This window comes from Necator americanus, chromosome V (assembly GCF_031761385.1).
Source record: "Necator americanus strain Aroian chromosome V, whole genome shotgun sequence".
Classification (NCBI taxonomy): Eukaryota; Metazoa; Nematoda; class Chromadorea; order Rhabditida; family Ancylostomatidae; genus Necator; species Necator americanus.
This window is the reverse complement of record NC_087375.1, coordinates 19,490,021-19,506,014: the sequence shown is the minus strand read 5'-3', so window position 1 is coordinate 19,506,014 and position 15,994 is coordinate 19,490,021. Positions and strand designations below refer to the sequence as shown.

The window sequence follows — 15,994 nt, the reverse complement described above, 5'->3', positions numbered from 1 at the left end:
TAGGTTCTCCTGCGGAGTCCCCATCACGTTAGATTCGTGGTATGCTGTATTTAATAACATAGATAGATGATCTTGTCGTATGGTGTTGTTCGTAAAGTTAAGGGCCACCGGAAGTCAACCTTCAGAAATTACTGGACAAAAAAATCGAATAGTGAAAGTGGAATTGATTTTTAGTTACCATAAAATGTGGGTTCTTCTTCTGTCCTCTCATATGCGTCACTGTTGTTGTTTGCAGTTGTTGTTATTGTTTGCAGCATCCTCACGCTGTGCAGTTGGTTGCACTATAGTCCCACCCCTTTCTAACATTCTTCAGCAGTAAACAACGTGATAACGAAACGATCAACAACAACAGAACTAACTTTGAAGTTCACTCAAACCAAATACGTTCAAAATACTTCCATCGTAAATTTCGGGTTGTCGAAAAGTCATGATGCACTTTTCCAATAATTGGTAATGCATAGTGGGTTCAAAACGACGTGATGCACTACCCTTCACCATTCTTCGCCGCTTTGACCGCTGCCGCTTACGCAACTACGCTGTGCTTCATGTCGTTTTGACCCTACTTCACCTGCTTTCAGCTGCGAGAATGTGTGGTCGTGCACAGGTATAGTCAGGCGAGAAATTTAACGTGTGGCATGGATATATTACCTCACCAAGCACACCCGACCGATCTCAGGACATTCACTTGCTTCCGTTTCAAATTCCTCGCGGACCACATAATCCAGATGAGAGTGCATATTAGAGAATTGCTCAGTGTTTTTCCAATGAGAGTGCGTCCTTTTCTTAACGAGGAAATGCGGAGCTTACTAAAAAAACGGCCAAAGGTTTTTGAAGGGAACCGTATAGCAGTATATCTGAGATCAATTGCAATTCCTTCTTTTCTTCTTTGGATCACTTTTGAGAACTGAAGATGAGTTGGGGCTTCCCCAGCGACCAAACAAATAACGTCGGTATGGCCGCACGTACCACTGATTCACAGATTGTGACTGCGTTTCCTCAATGTCGAGATACAGTTCTGTTTACAGACGTGAGCTGGTGTCGTTATCAAATGCAAAACAGTGTTATCTGCCCCAACCAGGAGTAGACGACTTTGCTGTCGACTACACAACTTCGCTGTCTCTTCTCTACATCGTGCCTCCTCTGAATCACAGTCTGCCATCAGTCGTTTCGCCCTAGATTCCGTTGTGACGCTTTGAACGAAAAGTACCCAAAGAGAACATTTCAAGCACGACACCTCAAATGAAATTCCTCGTGGCTCTCGCACTCATTGGCGTCGCTCTTGCTATGCGTGACCAGTCTATCGCTGTACGTGGAAAACTGATGTGCGGTCCGAAGCCGGCGTCAAACGTTCGAGTCAAGCTGTGGGAGGAGGACAGCGGTACTGTGCATCCAGAACATTCCGTTGCATCGTAGGACTTTTCAGAGGATTGATCAACTGTGTTATAAGTCTTACATTTCAATTCTTTGCACGTTCGACAGTTTTCCTCGATTTTATTGATGAGCAGTGCAGAGACTAAGTTGTAAGGATTTAGTTCTGATATTAAGTTTGTGCGAACAACGGGCGATTTTTCTTTAGATTTCCATGGAATTAATTTTTTCTCATCTAAACATGAAAGTGTTAGAGCTTCAACTGCCCACTTTAGAAAAACTTTAGAAAAACCACAACTGTACGTGAAACTCTTCAATTCCAAGAAATGGAAACTGTTTACAACTGTTCCGCGGCACATTTCAAAACAGTCGGTTTGCCAAAATTTCTCGAAGAGAAAAAGAGGAAATTTTGTGATAGTTATATGTTAGACTATGCAATGGACATCAAAATTCGAAATATTCTGTTTTTTCTTTGCAAAAAATCAGATGTATCCACATCCTTCCCTGGAACGATTTTACATTACTTATTTACCTTGATTTTGAAGAGATATCACTAGTAAATTATTTCGCGCGAGGAATTTACTCAACATTTCCATATCTATGTATGTGTAATTACACTATCGAGATGAGCTAAATTTGGAACTTGAAAATCTTCTCCTAAGGTGTGACAGTGTGATACCTTTCGGGGAATTACCGTATTAGTTTCACAAACAAGATGAGCAATATTCTATGCTTCTCTGATTTTTCTACCGACAACAACTCCTGCTCTACTACTGTAATCACCCTCGCTGCTTCCCGATTGCCTTGCACCACTTCGTAATATTAGAAATACGGTTTTATAGATCAATAAGACATCACCTTCAAGATTGTCTGGTCTGCCACAATGTTCATTCAGCCGTAGACCATGGATTCATTTAACAGTACGTCTCCAAACACTATTTCTGAATGTCGTTTAGCATATTTGCAGGTCCGGACCCGGACGATCTCCTCGACCAGGGCTACACTGACGCCAATGGCGAGTTCCAGTTGTCTGGTGGCACCGCAGAACTCACTCCCATTGACCCTATTTTCAAGGTTTATCACGATTGCGACGACGGTATTAAGGTTCGCATTGTAGCTGTTGCTGAGCGGTTATTTTGGAAAGATAAGCACTGTTTGCACACTTTCAGCCTGGATCAAGAAAAGTCAAATTTGCTCTTCCCAAGTCCTACATTACCAGTGGAAAGACGCCCAAAAAAACATTTGACATTGGTGAGTGAGAGTTAAAATACAGGCTTTACGTTCCGCACACTACTGACTTAGGGAAAATGTGACGAATACGGCCAATCCAGTCAACCTCCATACAAGTTCAAAAACCTTCACGATACTGAATTGAATTTGCATCGAAGTAACCTGAAGAGATTGACTAACGTCTCCATCCTCCATACTTCATTGGTACACGCAAAGCAAAAATAGAGATTGGGAAAACTTGATACGCCGCACAACACGCCATCTAATTGAGTTATGCTCCCGAAAACCTTAACTCTAGAAAGCGGTTCACTAAAACTGCCAGCAAACATACAGTCGGGTCAAAAAGACATGAAGCACGGACAGTTGCGTATGTGGCCGCGCACGAAGCGGTGCGGTGGAGACAGCGGTTGGAATCGAGGTGGGACCATGGCGAACTGTAGAGATGGGTGGCAGTAGTGAGGATCCTTGCAAGATCCCAATCGCTGCGCTCCACCGCGCCACAGCCGCCTACGCAACTGTCCGTGTTTTATGTCGTTTTGATTTAACTATATTGCTAAAGAAATGGTTGCTATAGCATATTACTAAGTTTTACGTAAAAAGCAATACATCCGTTTGGCGTTTGTCGTTTGTCGGCGTAGTCCTTCAACCAGCTTAGCGGATGCATGAAGACAATAAGCTGTAGCAAAGATTTCCTGAAGGGAGCATATTAGATCAGGAAATGGACGATGTGGGGAACTCAATACAAATAGATTTGAAGTTAATTCGTGAACATTAGCGCGATAACGCTCAAATTCCTCCCGTAATCCATGGAAAGATGTGCGAAACAGCCTCAGTTGCACCGGTGATCAGTACGATGCACCTTGTTGTGGAGAGTAGAACGATGGCAAACCGCAACGCGTTCGCAACCGAGAAACGAAGGTTGTTTTTTGCACCTTTTTCCAAGATTATTAGCCAGAATTGATCACAACTATAGTCGTTAAATTTCGTTATTTTTTTCCTTTGTGCTGCTTTTGACTCTAGTGATCATTTATGTCCCCTTCTTCGAACTTGATGAATATTCCTGCTTTTCAATAAATACAAGAGTTGATCAACGAACACCGCGTGTTTTCTTAGATACACACACCCACATCTTTTTTCGGGGAACGGTAAAGGGGGTCCCGGCGAATTCTCCGCGAATGCCTCCGAGACATAACGTGCCCAGTGGATATGCCGGCGGATACGCGAGCATACCTCGAAGAGGCCACGCTCCAGTCGTTCATAAAGACGCAGACAACCTTCTTAGATGTTCTTCTAGCCGCAGAGACGCAGAAAACTGCGGAGTTACAAGAAAATATGCAAAGAAGAGTGGTATGGGCTGTCGAAATTACCGAATAAGTCAGAAAATAATAGTGCTAGATAGAAGCACATGGGGTTTTGAATGGTGTTCTAATAAAGAAAGGGAGTGAGTTTGTCTTTATATCACCCTCAGAAAGTCTAGAAATTTTACGAAATTTGAGCTCTTTTTCTTCCTGTAAGTTCCGAGGAAGTCAGAGATACAGAAGGTCCCTCTGTCCAGAAATAAATTAGGCTACAAAAATGCTTGGGAGTTACAGGATAACGATAATTCTCATTGCCGTTACTTTTGAAACCTGGAATGTTCCTTCTAACGAAAATTTTTATGCACGTATTTTGAACCTATTAGATACATTCTTATCTCATATTTCACGTCAGGATTTCTCTGGTACGATTACAAAATTGAGATCACCTCACGTCACAAAATTGCAGCGAGTGTGTCTGATTCTCCAAAACAATTTAGTAGATAGTGAATTATATCCTAGCCGGTGATGCAGCGTATGATTAGCGGTAGGTAAGCAGAGTCAGCTATTTAGGTGCTAACGAAAATGAATCTCTTTAGGACACGCACCATCGCTAATTTTTCTGACGAGGCATGATCGGGGCATGCTCGAAATTCTGCCGGGACCCTCTTTACACGCACCCTCTTTTTTCAAAGTCTGCCGGGTTGTAAATGCTCGCCAGACGCGGCACTACTTGGAGCTTTCTCAGCACTCCTATTTCTAATGTTCGACGTAGTTCCAGCGCTTATAAAACTTGCGCTCATTTCAAGTAAAAACATTGTGATAAGAAGTTTTGTACTAATACGAAAAATATCAAAAGAAGAAAACACACAGCCTTACTGTAGTTATCAGTGTTCCCAACCTTTTACTAGGCATCTTCATTAGACGGGTTTCATTAAGACGCGTTGCGTTTTTATATTGCTCTATTTCTAGTAAAAAAGAGAAGGGTAAAAAAAAGAGAAACAAAATGTAACCCCTAAGAAGAAAAAGGAGTGTTTGAGCTGCCAAAGCTATCAGATCACAAGTTTTCCTAGTACAGAATTTCTATGCGTGGAGACGGTTCTTAGTAATCCATCCGTACCAATGTACACCGAAATTTTGTGCCCAATCTACATAAAAACATATCGGACAAATGCAGTCGAAATGTACATCGTGGCCTCTTTCAATGCTCCTATTGACCATGACTGACTTACTAGTGATGTACACATAGTTGTTCTTATGATAATTCTTGCTGATCTAGAACAGGTTTTTACCTCTGCGTTTTATTGGTCCTCATACTCATGAATGATGGAATTTTCCGAAAACGTAATAACAAATCATTTGAGATGTTAGACATGCACATATAGAAGCCGTGACATTGCTTCATGGAAAGAAGAAAGATGAAAGAGAGCAAAAAAAGCAAAGACGTCAGTACCTATATTCTGGGGCGAAAACAAATTTGCGATTATTGCATCGCTGAAACCAAATAAGATGCATATGAACAGGTGGTACCAAATGCATAACAGTTTGTAAATAAAGACTTTTGGTGCTCTCTGTTCTGTGAATCGCAGTTACAGTCTTGCTTCGTAGACAAATGTTGGAAAAACTACTCTTCTTCAGGCGTCCTTAACTTGGAAACAATTTTTGCCAAGGAGGAACGCGAGATGATCGTTTCACGGAGACGGAGAGGTGGTATCAACGCAGACTACATGGACGTCGATAAGAGCAGAAGCAGCGAAGAAGACCAGTAATCGTTATCAAAGTACCTTAAGTGTTCTCTTCGCTCTTCACATAAGCGTATAACTCGTTAATAAACTCTGATTTTTCAACAAACACTTTTTGTTGTATACTCGGGTCAAAACGACGTGAATCATGAGTGTAGTTGCGGTGCATTTGCGTACGCTCTCAAAAACGGCGCGGTGGAGGCAGCAGTTGGAACCGAAGTGGGACCGTCGCAAACTGCAGCGATGGATGGTGCCAGCAAAGGTTTCACCACGCTCCTAGCTGCTCCGCTCCACCAAAGCGCCCCGAGAGAAGCCGCATACGCAATTGCGTACGTGTTTCATGCCGTTTTGACCCTACTATACTGTTGCAAAGCTATCAAGGAACACACCGCAATAGCTAAACATCCATGGACAGTTAGTTGGTTGCGTTCTATCACACATCCATAACAAATGTCTACGTTTTTCCACGCACTTCGTACGTGTTAATTAAAAGTTTAAGAATATAGTGAATATGGAAGAATCAATAAATTGCCGCATAAGCAAGACTGGTTTTAAGAAAGGCAGAAAATGGCAATTAAGAGCCTGTTTCACAAAAAAAAAACATACGAAACAAATGTGGTTTTCTCGTCTTACCAAACAGGAGAAGAATGAAGGAACAGTGAAAGGCCAGTGCTAAGCATATACAATGAGAGATGATGTGTGGTCATTATCTTTCAACCTTAACTTTCAAGACGATCAGTCTCACAACGAAGTAGTCCTCTGCAACACTCCATACTCAACGTACTTTTTCTGAAGCTCTTCTCTTCTTTTCTGCTCACGATATATTCAGGAGGAATTGGCCGTCGTGGCAATACTGACAATCAGGAAGAAATAAATGAGCGTTTGCGTTAGCTCTATCATAATTTTATTTCGCCACAGCACTTTCATGTTTGGCCTCTTAGGTGGATTTACCTTTTGTTTTCTCCGTGCAAACGACTAGTGAATGTGCTGCTTGCATCATCATCAACAAGCGTGCCACGTGCGATTTCAGTCGACGATTTTGGTCACGTTGACGGAGCGCTCCTCACGGTTACTGTGTAGAAAGCCGTTCGAAAAACCCGTGTTTCTTGATATACGTATTTCGACACCTTTCGAATGTGCTCGATGTGATTGGCTCGTGGATCAGTAGAAAGGAATCTGGAAATACCGTCTGAAACATCGCTCATTATTCATATAATCTATTCTGCTCTCTAATCCAGCAACTTTTTCTGAGCAAGTGCCAGCTTGGCTCGAACAAATGTCGGGTGGGAGGGACAGATAAGTTTTTCGAATTCTTAGTTAAAATCTAAGGTGTATGAAAGGCTAAGTTGGCACTAGGATGGTCTCTAATCGATCGCGCAGCCACAGCGAAACATCTTATCGACTGCGCTACACCCAACCATTGATTATGTCCCCGACAAATATATCAATACGGTGTTAGGGGGTGGGTGTAGCCTAATGGGTAAGAGGTTCCGCTGTATGGGGTTCGATAGGTTCGAGTCCGCCTTGGTGCTCAACAAGCGCTTCATCCCTTTGAGGTCGACAAATTGGTAGCACACTTGTCTGGGAGGACAATGATACTGATTTCACACATCGGCTAGTCCCCGCAAGTCATTGTATAGACCAGATACACGATCGTAAACCTCAAACGATCCTGAATTGAAGTGAACGTGGTTCCAGACATCTTATCCTTTACCTTTTAAAGGCGTCACTCCACGAATCTGAGGTGGTTTTCAGGTGCAGTATCCTTACACGGGATAGTAAACTGCGCCTTGTGCACGCTCCTCCCGGGCTCATATTATTACGGCAATTAGGAGGAAATGGACGGAACCACCCCCCCTCGCCATGATCTGCTATCCCGTATACGAATACTTCACCTGAAATCCGTACTACCTCTGATTCGTGGGGTGATGCCTTTAAGTTCAATGTTATCCACTAGCCCATATTCACAGGCACTAGCTTCATTTTTTTACCAGCCTAAACGTTCATCTAAAGCCGGGCATCAGACTTCTCTGATTGCTCTCCTCGTCTCCCTTCACTGATTAATAGAAATTAAAGGTAGCGGCAATCCCATGAAAAAATTAATTTTTTTTTCTAACGACGCTTCTTCGTTCTTCTGTTTTAAAAATCTAAGCATTCACGAAATGATCATAAATTGAAGTGATAATTCCATGGTTCTCCTCCTAGATTCGCACTGTTATATAGCGAAAGATTCCCATACATTACAAAAGGGTGCTTTCGTCCAGCACGTCGCCAAAGTCCATAACCTGAAAGGTTAACTGCCTGAAGGGAGTATGGAATCTTTGGCAGCAAGTATTCGCGTCGTCATGCTGAACTGCCATAAACTATCGAGTGAACTCCAACAAACCGCCCTGTCCAGGATTCTGCGATATCGTTCTGTGCCGTTTGCTGCATTGCAGTAAACACGCATAAGAGATCGCCCCGTTATCACCATGGAAATTACACCATATACTGCAGCTATCCTGATCCTGAGAAGAAAAGTAGGTGGCTGCGATACCTGTGAGAAGCGATTACAACACCCTGGTGGAGGAATTTGACTTACCGCATTGCTATCGAAAGTGGCTGAAGGAAATCGTCTTCGTTTCTTTGGTCATATATCAAGGAGACCAGTGCTGTTCAACGACTGCTGAGGGGTTTGTGGGGTTGAAGCTGAAAGAGAGCGAAAGTTTTTGGATTGAGGTGGTGAAATAGGACCTAAAGACACTAGGTGTGGAGAGGCAGTTCAGGCGAGAAGTAAAGTTTCACCGGTTGTGGAATAGCGACGAATGGATTGATTCTGTGCAAGCTCTCGCAGAAAATAGAGAAGGTTGAACAGAGCTATGTTCAAGGACGGCACACCTCGGCGAAGATGCGGGTAATTGCGGGCGATGACTGCCCGCCGGTTAAAGGCATCACCCCACGAATCTGAGGTGGTGCAGATTTCAGGTGGAGTATTCGTATACGGGATGGGAGACTACGGAGAGGGAGGTGATTCCGTCCATTTCTTGCTAATTACCGTAAAAAACGGTCCGGAGGATACGGCTTCATTCGTTTTGGCGCACCATTTTGTACAAAAGGTTCGATTGGAGCGCGCCAGCCTTGTGCGGAGCCGCATCTTCCGGGCCGTTTTTTACGGCAATTACCAAGAAATGGACGGAATCACCTCCCTCTCCGTAGTCTCCCATTCCGTATACGAATACTCCACCTGAAATCTGCACCACCTCAGATTCGTGGGGTGATGCCTTCAAGTCAAGTAAGTCATATAGCATGATAAACCTTTGAGAATACTAGCGTAAATGACGTTCTGGGAATAAAAAAAAATGGAAAGTTTAGAGCAAACATTAGAGATCATTAAAATTACCTTGTAGATGGTAGCTACCTTAATCTGCTCTAAAATACTGGATTTAGTGAAAGAGAAGCAATTAGAAAGTGATACTTGATCACCTTGATCACCTTGACTCCCGTTGATCTTCGAACTGGTCGAGCGGGCGCCAGTAATTATTCCATTTGTCCCGATCGCGTGCCAGAGTAGCCCAGTGGTTCCTCCTTTCGCGTGGGACACGAAGAGCATCATATTTTTCTTTCAAGGACTTCGTGAAGAAATCTGACCATCGGGTCGGCGGCCTTCCTGTAGTGCGCTTAATATCGCGGGGAACCCAGTCGCTCACGGCTCGGGTCCAACGGTTGTCATCAAAGCGCATCACGTGTCCGGCCCACCTTATTTTACTTTCCTTGGCAAACGCGGCGTTTCTCTAATCTTCGATCGCTGACGTAGGAGGGAACTTCGAATCCCGTCCCTCACTTGCGTGAAACGGGATACTCCTAGCATCACTCTCTCAATTGCGCGTTCAATGACGCTCACCGCGTTTTCTTCCTGCTTGCGAAATGCCCAGGTTTCCGAAGCATAGGTCAAAGCAGGAAGTACGGTGGTGTTGAAGAGGTGAGCACGGAGCCGGGTGTTCCTGGTCTTCTTCACTACATCCTCGATGCTCTTGTACGCTCCCCAAGCCGCTCGTCTCCTCCTGCCCAGCTCGGGGGTCAGGTCGTTCATCATGTTCAGTTCCCGACCCAAATAAACGTAGCTGGTGCATTCGGATATGTTCGTTCCGTTGAGCGTGAATGGGGCATCCGAGACCCATCCGTTCCGCATGAACATCGTCTTTTGTAGATTCAGCTGAAGACCGATACATCCACATGTTTCGTCGAATTCGGTCAGCATTCGTTCCGCTTGGCTGATGCTAGGTGTTACCAGTACGATGTCATCAGCAAAGCGCAAATGGTGTAGCTGTCGACCATCAACCTTCACTCCCATGTCGTCCCATTCCAACTTTCGCATTGCGTTCTCGAGGGTGGCTGTGAATATTTTGGGTGAAATTGTATCACCCTGTCGGACCCCCCTCTTCACGTCAATGATGATGTTCTTGTAGAATGGCGAAATTTCGATCGTGAAGTTACTGTACAACTCTCGAAGTACCTTAATATACTGAGTAGGGACGCCTTGGTTGTCCAAGGCTTCCACGACCGCTTCCGTCTCAACCGAGTCGAAAGCCTTCTTTAAGTCGATGAAGGTGAGACAGAGCGGCATCTTGTACTCTCGTGATACCTCGATGAGTTTCGAAACAGTGTGAATGTGGTCAATCGTGCTGAATCCTTTTCGAAACCCTGCTTGCTCGCATGGCTGTCCTTCATCCAAGACTTTTTCAATCCTATTAAGGATTACTCTTGTAAAGAGCTTGTAGATGACGGACAGTAGGCAGATTGGGCGATAGTTGCCGATGTCATGTGGATCTCCCTTTTTATACAACAACACGGTCTTGCTGGTCTTCCACTGTTTAGGAACCTTGCATTCCGACAGATAACGTGTAAAGAGCCTCGCCAGGGTGTTGATGAGTACTGGCGGAAGGCTCTTCAGGTGTTCTGGTCTTATTCTGTCGGGACCGGGTGCCGTATGATTTCTTACCGACACGATAGCATGTCGTATTTCGGACGGGAGAACCTCTGGAATGACTTGTCCATCTTCCCTCAGATGGTGAGGAGGCAAGTGGACATGGCTGTCGAAGAGATCAGAGTAGAAGTCGTAGATGATTTTCTCCATCCCCCTTCTCGATGCAATTTCTGTTCCCTTTGGGTTCCGGAGAGCAGTCATCCTCGTCTTGCGACTGGCGAAGTCTCGACGGGCATAGCGGATGCTTTTCCCCGCCTCTGCAGCTTCAGCCAGCACTTCTGCTCTTCTCTCTTTAAGGTCTTCCTTTATCGCCTCTCGGCAAAGCCTTGCGAGCTCGGACGTGAGTTCTCGGTTCCCTGCGGCTCGTGCTGCTCCACGCTGGCGTATCAGCTCAAGAGTTTCAAGAGACAGGCGCCTCCTGGTGGTTTTAAAACTCTCAGCCTTCTTCGCGCAGTCGTGAAGGTGTTCGACAAGCCGGTCATATTCCTCGTCGATGTTGTCCATTGCAGAATCTTCCCAAAAGCCGGCAAGCGTAGCGAAGAGATCCCAGTTGATGGTAGTCCTGGGATTTCTCTCTCTGAACTTGGCGGCTTTCTCTGCTCTCCTTGTGAAGGAAAATCTTCCTCGGAGGAGGCGATGGTCCGATCCCGTATAGAACTTTGGTACAACACCGACGTCCGTCAGGCAGAACCTTTTATTGACGATGATGTGGTCTATTTCATTACGGTACCCTCCACCGGGTGACTCCCACGTCCAGCGTAAAGAAGAGGGCTTCTGAAATTGCGAGTTCCCATGGATGGTCTTAGTCGTCATGATGAACTCGGCGAGCCTCTCTCCCTGGTCATTCCATTGTAGGCCGTGGGTCCCGATGTGAAGTTCCTCCGGCGTTCTTCTTGGGCCAACCTTAGCGTTGAAATCGCCAACTATGACCTTGTAGAAGGCATGATCTTCTTGGTAGAACTTCTCCAGGTCCATATAGAAAGCTTCGACTTCTTCTTCTTCGTAGCTTGATGTTGGAGCGTAAACGACGAAGATAGTCAAAGCTGGTATTGGGCCACATCTTCTCATCCGCAGACGTCCGATTCGGGTCGTAAGTTGTTCAAAAAAGTCGATGTTCTTTGCCATACTCGTGTTGACGAGGATGCCAACTCCACCAACACCTCTACTGTCGCATGTTCCTAAGAACAGATCTTCTCCAGTTTCATATACGGCGCTGAGAGGGTGACGTTGTCTCGTCTCGGTCAGTCCGATGACGTCGTACTTGATCTTCTTGGCTTGCATCATCAGATCTTCGATGACCTCTTCCGATGCAAGCGTACGTGCGTTATAAGTACAGATCGTCATCCTAGTCCTTTTCCGTCTCAGTAACCTACACGACTCCTGCAACCCCGTCCTACCTGGCGCTACCGTACCAGGCTTTCCTCCGGAATCAGGAGACTCTTTTCTATTACTGTGTTTTGCATAAAAATTTTTAAACCCATGGGCAGGTTGCAAGCCTCTAGTCCCATGAGTTTTTGGGAGAACTTCCGTTCTCCCGGTGTGGACATGTGGAGCTTATTTGTTGGAGGCGACTCCAAACCGCCTCCCTTGCACCTCCCAGTCACTTGATTGCAGGCTTTTGGCCGGACCGACGTGCGGGATACAAGGATGTCATGAGTCAGTCCTGGCTCAGCAGAAAACAGGGAGTCTATCCCCTGAATCCACCTGCGTCTCTGGGCAAGCGCAAGGTCGCTTTTGGTCCGCGATTAGCCCCCTATCCGCCACCCGGGGACGCGCCACGTAGCCTCGCGACTAACCGGCTGTGATCCCTCTAGTGAGGGAGATCCGTGGTATCGGTATATCCAAGAAATCGCAATAAAAGTCAATCCACTTGGGATGCGTCTCAATCCACTTGGGATGCGCCAACGAGTTGTACTGCAATTCGTAATCGTTGAGGTTTTGGAACGCGTGTTGGCCTGTACAATGACTTCCGATGATCAAGTCAGTGTTTTTGTCCTCCCAGACAGGTCTGGTTCCAATTTATCGACTCTGAGGGATGAAAGGCTTGGTAGTTAGTTCACTACAGGTCACGGTTTCGAACCATCGACTGCTGGCTACAACGGACCTCTAGCCGACTGCGCCACATCCGCCTCGAAATCACAATACTGTTGATTGAAATTACTTTTTTTTTAAATTTCTAGAACATTGTTGCAAACAGATATTCACTACAGTTCTGGTCTACAGTTTCTTCACTGCAGTTGCGAATGTTACGTTAGTCGTTCGTATATGTATCAGGTAAAAAGTCTTGAAGTACATCTTGTTTTTGTTTATATACAATTTCTGCAAAAATGCTATTGACTGTTTTTAGGAGATGATGGTTGTATATAATAGAAGTCTGAACGACTGGCTAGCGCCGGACATCAGACTTCTGCTGCACGCTTCGTCCCCTTCACTGATCAATAGGAATTAAATGTAGTGGCGTTTCCCAAAAAATCAAATTTGTATTTTTTTAATAATGCCTCTTTTGTTCTTTCGTTTTTGAAAATTAAGCATTCAAGGAATGATCATGAATTGAAGTGGTGATTTCATAGTCCTCTTCTCAAAGGCTTCAGTACTGCTTTTCAAGGGTATTCAAACTTGATTTAAAAACTACCCAGATGTTTTCTTTTAGTTCTCTTATCACGAAGTTATGCGCGCAAGTTTCTAATTCTTTTGCAAAAACTAGCTCAGTGGGGTATCGAACCTGGATGGTATCATTCTTACATTGTCAACTGGTTGTACATTTTCGAAACAAAATGTTGGGGCTTCCATGCTGTCCTACGCCTGAAAATAAATATAAAATTTTGTTTTATGCAACCATTCAATGATAGTTATTGTTTTGTATTGTTGTTATTTATTGTTTATTGTATTCCTTATTTTATAATGTGTGTAATTATCTCATACTACGTAGTATTTTCTCTTGGTTATCAGGCTATCATCCATTCACTGCTCCCCACAGCACACTCTCTTATCACCCCTTTCCCTTGCAACCGCCTGCTTTTACGACCCCCGTCACCTCCACCCGATGGGAAAATCCCATCACACGTCTAACCCTGCTTGCCGCTACCAGTAATCGTCGGGGTTGCGTTCCCTTCGGGAGTCTCCAGGGCAGGCTCGTGCTTGGTCGTGGCCACATCGGACATTACATTTTATTGTGGTGCGTTCTCGAGAGGACATCGTTGCCGAGCATGATTCTCCCCGAGAGCTCTGTCATTGGACTCTTATGAACCCGGCCGCGGGAGCCGCTCCTTCCCTTAGGGGGAAACATGTTGTTGCTCGCAATAACAGCAGGATGTAGGACTCGCTTCTGCATCACAACCAAGCGGAGCAGTTGTCACCCCAGAACAACCTCCGCGGTTGGTTCACCTGCATTCGAAGAGACCAGAAGAAGAGCCAGGAAACCGATTGTGATTGCAGCCAGCAAAAGAATAAAAGCGCACCAATAATGGTCCTAAACGAAGGTTCTTTATTTATCAAAGTAACAATTGTCAACATTCAAAAAGATTTAAACGGGGATACCATCTGCCAAAAAAAAATTCGATTTTCGAGACTTCGAACAGCAAGGTAAGGATCAAGTTCAGATTAAGTTTATGTTTGCATCACTCATAAACCTTCACGTATTATCATTTTGTATTCACCAACAGTGAACACGAGTCCATGGCATTCTTAAACGAAAAATATTCCGGAGGATGACCTGAAGATTAACGCAAGTTTTTCTTTTCATTTGCTTGAGTTATACCCAAGATTGATTTAAGTCTACATTTATTAATAGCTAATATTACAACGTTTGAGGATTAACAACCAATGTCGGGAGGCGAGAGGTTTGAAGATACAGTCGGAACTCAAATGACAGCCATAACTCAAAAGTCTGCACAGCACCAGCTTTTAGAAAAATGTTGCTTGTCGAAAACGAAACGAACGTACTTCGAGAGGCTTGTCGTGTTCTGTGGAGATGCACTTAATCTTGTACGCATACAACTCTCCTCATATTTACTACACTTCATTTACGCTAACCCAACATTACACTACCTCGGAGAACTTCTAAAAAATAATAACCTACTATAAGGCAACTTATTTTATCTCCCCGCAACTCCTATTATTTCGCCGAAAAATCTCACCAGTTGACTGTAGACGTGGAGGCGAGCTGACTCAATGAACTGACTCGACAGTAACTTCCTGCTTCGCTTTCGACTGCTGCACAACTCAGCGTTCTTCACTACACGGCGCATGTTCCTTTTAAATGGAACTTAGAGGTGACGAAGCCATCCGTGCAGGGAGATAAAACTACTTGGCGAGGGTTTACTACGGGTCCAGGTAGCGATAACACTCATATACGTGGGCGCTACTGACCCCTTGCAAATTCACGTCACATGTTCACCCACTCCCTTTGTCTGGTCCTGTGTGTTCATCTCTCCTCTGCTCCTTTGGTGAACAAAAGTGTCCTTCTCAGAAGTGGCTCAGTCATGTGAACAGCTTCGCTAAAAGAAGAGAAGCAGAGAACTGCTGTCCGAAATCTTAGCAAGAGACATTCTGTCGGGATAGTTAGCGATCTTCATTGTTGTGAACTTAGAACTCCAATAGTACGCGGGAATTCAGTTGATTAGCTAAGACATTGTTCCTTTGCACTACGAAGGCCCACGTTTCCGACAGCGGAACAGATCTGGAGGAACGCACCGATTGGTGACAAAACGTTCCGAGGAGATTAACCCAACGAAACGAGAACAGGAATTCTATAACTATTTTAAACACAAATGACATTTATTTCATCCCTCATTTGCTTAATAACTGTGGCTCCACATTTTCTTCCTTGCAATAATAAAAATACTAATAATAACCCTAGTTCTCTACAAGGATTGGTTTTACATCAAAATATGTGCGAGTAATCCAAATTTTCAAAGTTCTTTATAACTCAGGTGAGACTGTCAGAAAATATATTTGCACAGTAATTCGATCACGTTTCATTTCGACATGCACTTTCGAACAACCACTCTAAACCCTATTCTCCATTTCTTTTCTTGCTCTCACTCATAGTACTCCTCTCATCTTTATCCCAATCAGCAGATGATGTTTGCAAGAACAGTTGTTTGTGCTATCTTTCTTCAAACAGTGAAAAGTCACACTTTCTCCACAGTACAGGTTGTTGTGTGACTGCGAGTAAACGCAATGCTGCGTTTACCCGAAGGCAGCATGCGAATACAGGAAACTGTGGCACTTATGTATTTTTAACTTCTGCCCTACCTTATTACTTGGCATTTACAACACAGCCAACGAATGAGCACTATCCCTTTAAGCGATGAAAAATACATATTTGACATCTCCTGGAGTTGCATTCCGATTTTTGTTCTAGTTCAGTCTAGAGTCTTTTCAGGGCAGATTAG

The 15,994-nt window shown here is 44.4% G+C and overlaps 4 protein-coding genes across 5 annotated transcripts; 2 read left to right on the top strand and 2 right to left on the bottom strand.

Annotated features, from left to right (window-relative positions):
- Window positions 1-999: 999 nt before the first annotated feature.
- RB195_014453 (uncharacterized protein) lies at window positions 1,000-1,413 on the top strand (the record flags this gene model as incomplete). The annotated part of the gene is made up of 2 exons (XM_064204732.1): window positions 1,000-1,150; window positions 1,214-1,413. 2 exons carry the CDS (start codon window positions 1,000-1,002, stop codon window positions 1,411-1,413), a joined length of 351 nt encoding a protein of 116 aa, XP_064060613.1.
- Window positions 1,240-5,662, top strand: RB195_014452 (uncharacterized protein; the record flags this gene model as incomplete). 2 transcript variants are annotated; one of them, XM_013444726.2, is made up of 4 exons in its annotated part: window positions 1,240-1,378; window positions 2,336-2,472; window positions 2,538-2,619; window positions 5,532-5,662. In XM_013444726.2, 4 exons carry the CDS (start codon window positions 1,240-1,242, stop codon window positions 5,660-5,662), a joined length of 489 nt encoding a protein of 162 aa, XP_013300180.2. The 2 variants fall into 2 exon arrangements, with proteins under 2 accessions (XP_013300180.2, XP_064060612.1); XM_064204731.1 differs by lacking the exon at window positions 1,240-1,378 and adding an exon at window positions 2,273-2,288.
- A 3,440-nt stretch (window positions 5,663-9,102) lies between these two features.
- RB195_014451 (uncharacterized protein) lies at window positions 9,103-9,354 on the bottom strand (the record flags this gene model as incomplete). The annotated part of the gene is made up of 1 exon (XM_064204730.1): window positions 9,103-9,354. The coding sequence occupies one exon, from the start codon at window positions 9,352-9,354 to the stop codon at window positions 9,103-9,105; it is 252 nt and encodes an 83-aa protein (XP_064060611.1).
- Window positions 9,355-9,371: 17 nt separating this feature from the next.
- On the bottom strand, window positions 9,372-11,942 carry RB195_014450 (uncharacterized protein; the record flags this gene model as incomplete). The annotated part of the gene is made up of 1 exon (XM_064204729.1): window positions 9,372-11,942. The coding sequence occupies one exon, from the start codon at window positions 11,940-11,942 to the stop codon at window positions 9,372-9,374; it is 2,571 nt and encodes an 856-aa protein (XP_064060610.1).
- Window positions 11,943-15,994: the final 4,052 nt, after the last annotated feature.